The following is a 2,617-nucleotide window of genomic DNA, read 5'->3' as shown; positions in this document are numbered from 1 at the left end:
CCAGTCTCCGCATCAGGCAGGCAGGCACATTGTTGAAGGTGTTTTTGTTTGTTTGTTGATGCTTTCCTTGCCTGTTGTGCCTGTTGACGGTTCTATAGTTATTTGTCTTGCCTGTTGAAGCAAAAAATGGTCAAAAAGCTAAAAATCTGATAGATTTTGACCTGTTGTATGTCAGAATTGAACTAACTGGTTTGATCAAGCAAGATATGAGTAGTTGAAGGGGTATCCGATGCAGTTGAACTGCCTCCTGTGTATCCGCAACGATTCTGAGAATCTAAGAGAGGAATGCCTAAGGGATTTTTCGTCCTTTCTTGGGTGGTGTTTGCATAGACCATGGAATACAACATACCTCAGCATCTGATTAGATACTGAGGAAATGGAACAGCTCAAATATATAGCATCGGACGGGGGTGGTGGCGGAAGAAAGCAGCGGACAACCAAGACTTTCGACGGTGGACGGAACTGGCGGTACTCGGCGGAGAGAAGTGTCGGTAGGGTTCTGATCGGTAAGGAGAAGCTGGCGATAGTAGTGGTGGACAATAGGTACATAGTAGAGGCGTTGTTTGCGGTATAGAACAGTGCTGGACCGTTTGGCACGTGACGGTCGGTTCAAGCAAACCAAGTCGTTTGGCGCCATCCTGCACTGTTAGCAGGAGTTTCTCGGTCTCTGATTGGTCCGGTCATCGCCTGGCGGCGGTAGATCCATATGGAACGCTCTCGGTGTCGGTGTGGGTAGCGGCAGTGTCGCTAGTAGTACAGCTTGGCTCGTTGGGCTCTGCAATATCGATGAAAGTTATGGGTCCATCTACAAGCCCTCGGAGTAACCAGTTCTTAAGGCATTGGTCAGCCTCAATGATGTCAGCCTTGAGGTTGTATCGCTCGTCTGTGATCATCTTCTTGCCATGTGAGAATACCCTTTCCGCCTCCGACGACATTGCTGGTATAGCGAATAGATTGAAGGCCAGTTTCGAGAGCAATGGGTACTGGTTACTACCACGTTGCTGCCACCACTCCAAAGGACGGTAGAGGTAATAACCCTGAAGAGGCTTATTGTCCACCAACTTCTCGGTATTAAGGTCATCGTTTAGGTATCTCTCAAGCTCTGTTGTCATGTGAGAGCGCTTGTCGCCGCCTTTCCGCTTAGTGTAGTCACGAATAACACTGCTAAAGATGGTGTTATGCCCTTGTAGTTCTGGCTCCGGCTCCGGCTCATTTTGAGTAGTTAGCTCAAGCGCTTCGAGATACTGATCAAACAACTCAGTCATAGCCTCCCTTGCTCGCTTGACCTCATTGCCGCCAGTTCGTCTACTGCCGTCGCCGTCTGGATAGTTGTAGTTCTGCCAGTTAGCCTTGAAGTACTCGTGTTTGAGGCAGGGATGCAGAACTACTGCAGCGCGAGGTAGGCGTGATCTGCTAAGCTGATCGTAAGCCTGCTGCAGCTTAAACTGTCCGGCGGCAATACTGGATCGGTAGACATCGTTGTAGTTGACGTTGTCTTTGGCCTTCGCCTCGCTAGTGTTGAGGTGTTGGTACAACGTGTCTAGCGTAGGAATGACTTCCCATAGAGCTCCAAAGGCACCATGTTCTGCATTGCCCTCGACTGCCTTTGTAGCTAACTCGAACGGCGTAAGGAGTTCTCCGTATTGCTGTAGCTCTCGCCAATCTTCTTCGATAAGCATGTCCTTCGTAAGGTCGTAGTCTTTAGCACTATGCTTCCGCCAGCTGCAGCAATATACAACGATTGCGTCTTTGAGCATAAGGGCGCGGCGAATCATCTGTAGGGTCGAGTTCCAGCGCACGCCTCCATCGGTAAGGAGTCGGAGGCTCGTTTCTTCGAGCTGGAGGTCACTGAAGGTCTTTGCACGGATACTTGAGCGTGTGATGTAGCGAACGATATTGTGGAGCTTGCCAATAACACCTGCTTGCTCTCGCCATAGGTGAAAGACGTCCTCATCCCCAACTCGACGTAGTTTGTCCTCCCATGCGGCCATACCTTCACCGAAGAGGATTGCCTTAACGACCAAGTTGATAGTATGGCCAAGACAGCGCATACGAGTTTCCTCTTCTTCGATAGGCAGTCCGAGAGCGGCTAACTCTCTGATAGCGGTATCATTGTTGCCAGCGTTGTCTGTTTGAAAGGCACCGAGCCTATCTTCGATTCCATAGGTTGTGATAACGTCGTAGAGGACAGGGGCGATTGTACTGCCAAAATGGCGTAGTATGGGTCTAAGGCCGAGCAAGGCAACCTGGAGTCTGCACTCTTTAGTTATCCAGTGGCCTACAACGGCTAGCAACTGTAAATCGTTACTGGTGCTCCAGATATCGAAGGAGAGGCTGATGTTGGACCGTGCTAGGGAGAGGCTTGTTTTAACGTCCTCGCGGCGTTCAATGAAGGATCTGTAAAGCCAATTACGGACAGTTCTTGCAGCGGGTAGAAGGCCTTTTACCGAAGGTCCACCACTTAATATGACCCTGTGCAGCTCAGGGGCTGCGGCCTGCTCAAAGGTGATATCGCAGCGGATGATCCAATTGACGAAGTCGTTGATGAAGGTCTCGGCATGAGAAGGGGATAAGGCCTGAAGATAACCGTCAATCTGTGGATTATCCAGTACTTGCT

The 2,617-nt window shown here is 50.1% G+C and overlaps 1 protein-coding gene across 1 annotated transcript; it reads right to left on the bottom strand.

Moving 5' to 3' along the window:
• Positions 1-680: 680 nt before the first annotated feature.
• LOC140969982 (putative transcriptional regulator tpeD) lies at positions 681-2,495 on the bottom strand (the record flags this gene model as incomplete). The annotated part of the gene is made up of 1 exon (XM_073431522.1): positions 681-2,495. A coding segment is annotated over one exon (1,815 nt), but the record flags the coding sequence as incomplete, so codon positions are not given.
• Between the last annotated feature and the right edge of the window lie 122 nt (positions 2,496-2,617).

Source organism: Primulina huaijiensis, unplaced genomic scaffold (assembly GCF_012295235.1).
Source record: "Primulina huaijiensis isolate GDHJ02 unplaced genomic scaffold, ASM1229523v2 scaffold43247, whole genome shotgun sequence".
In the NCBI taxonomy this organism is placed as follows: Eukaryota; Viridiplantae; Streptophyta; class Magnoliopsida; order Lamiales; family Gesneriaceae; genus Primulina; species Primulina huaijiensis.
This window is presented reverse-complemented; position numbering and strand designations above follow the sequence as displayed.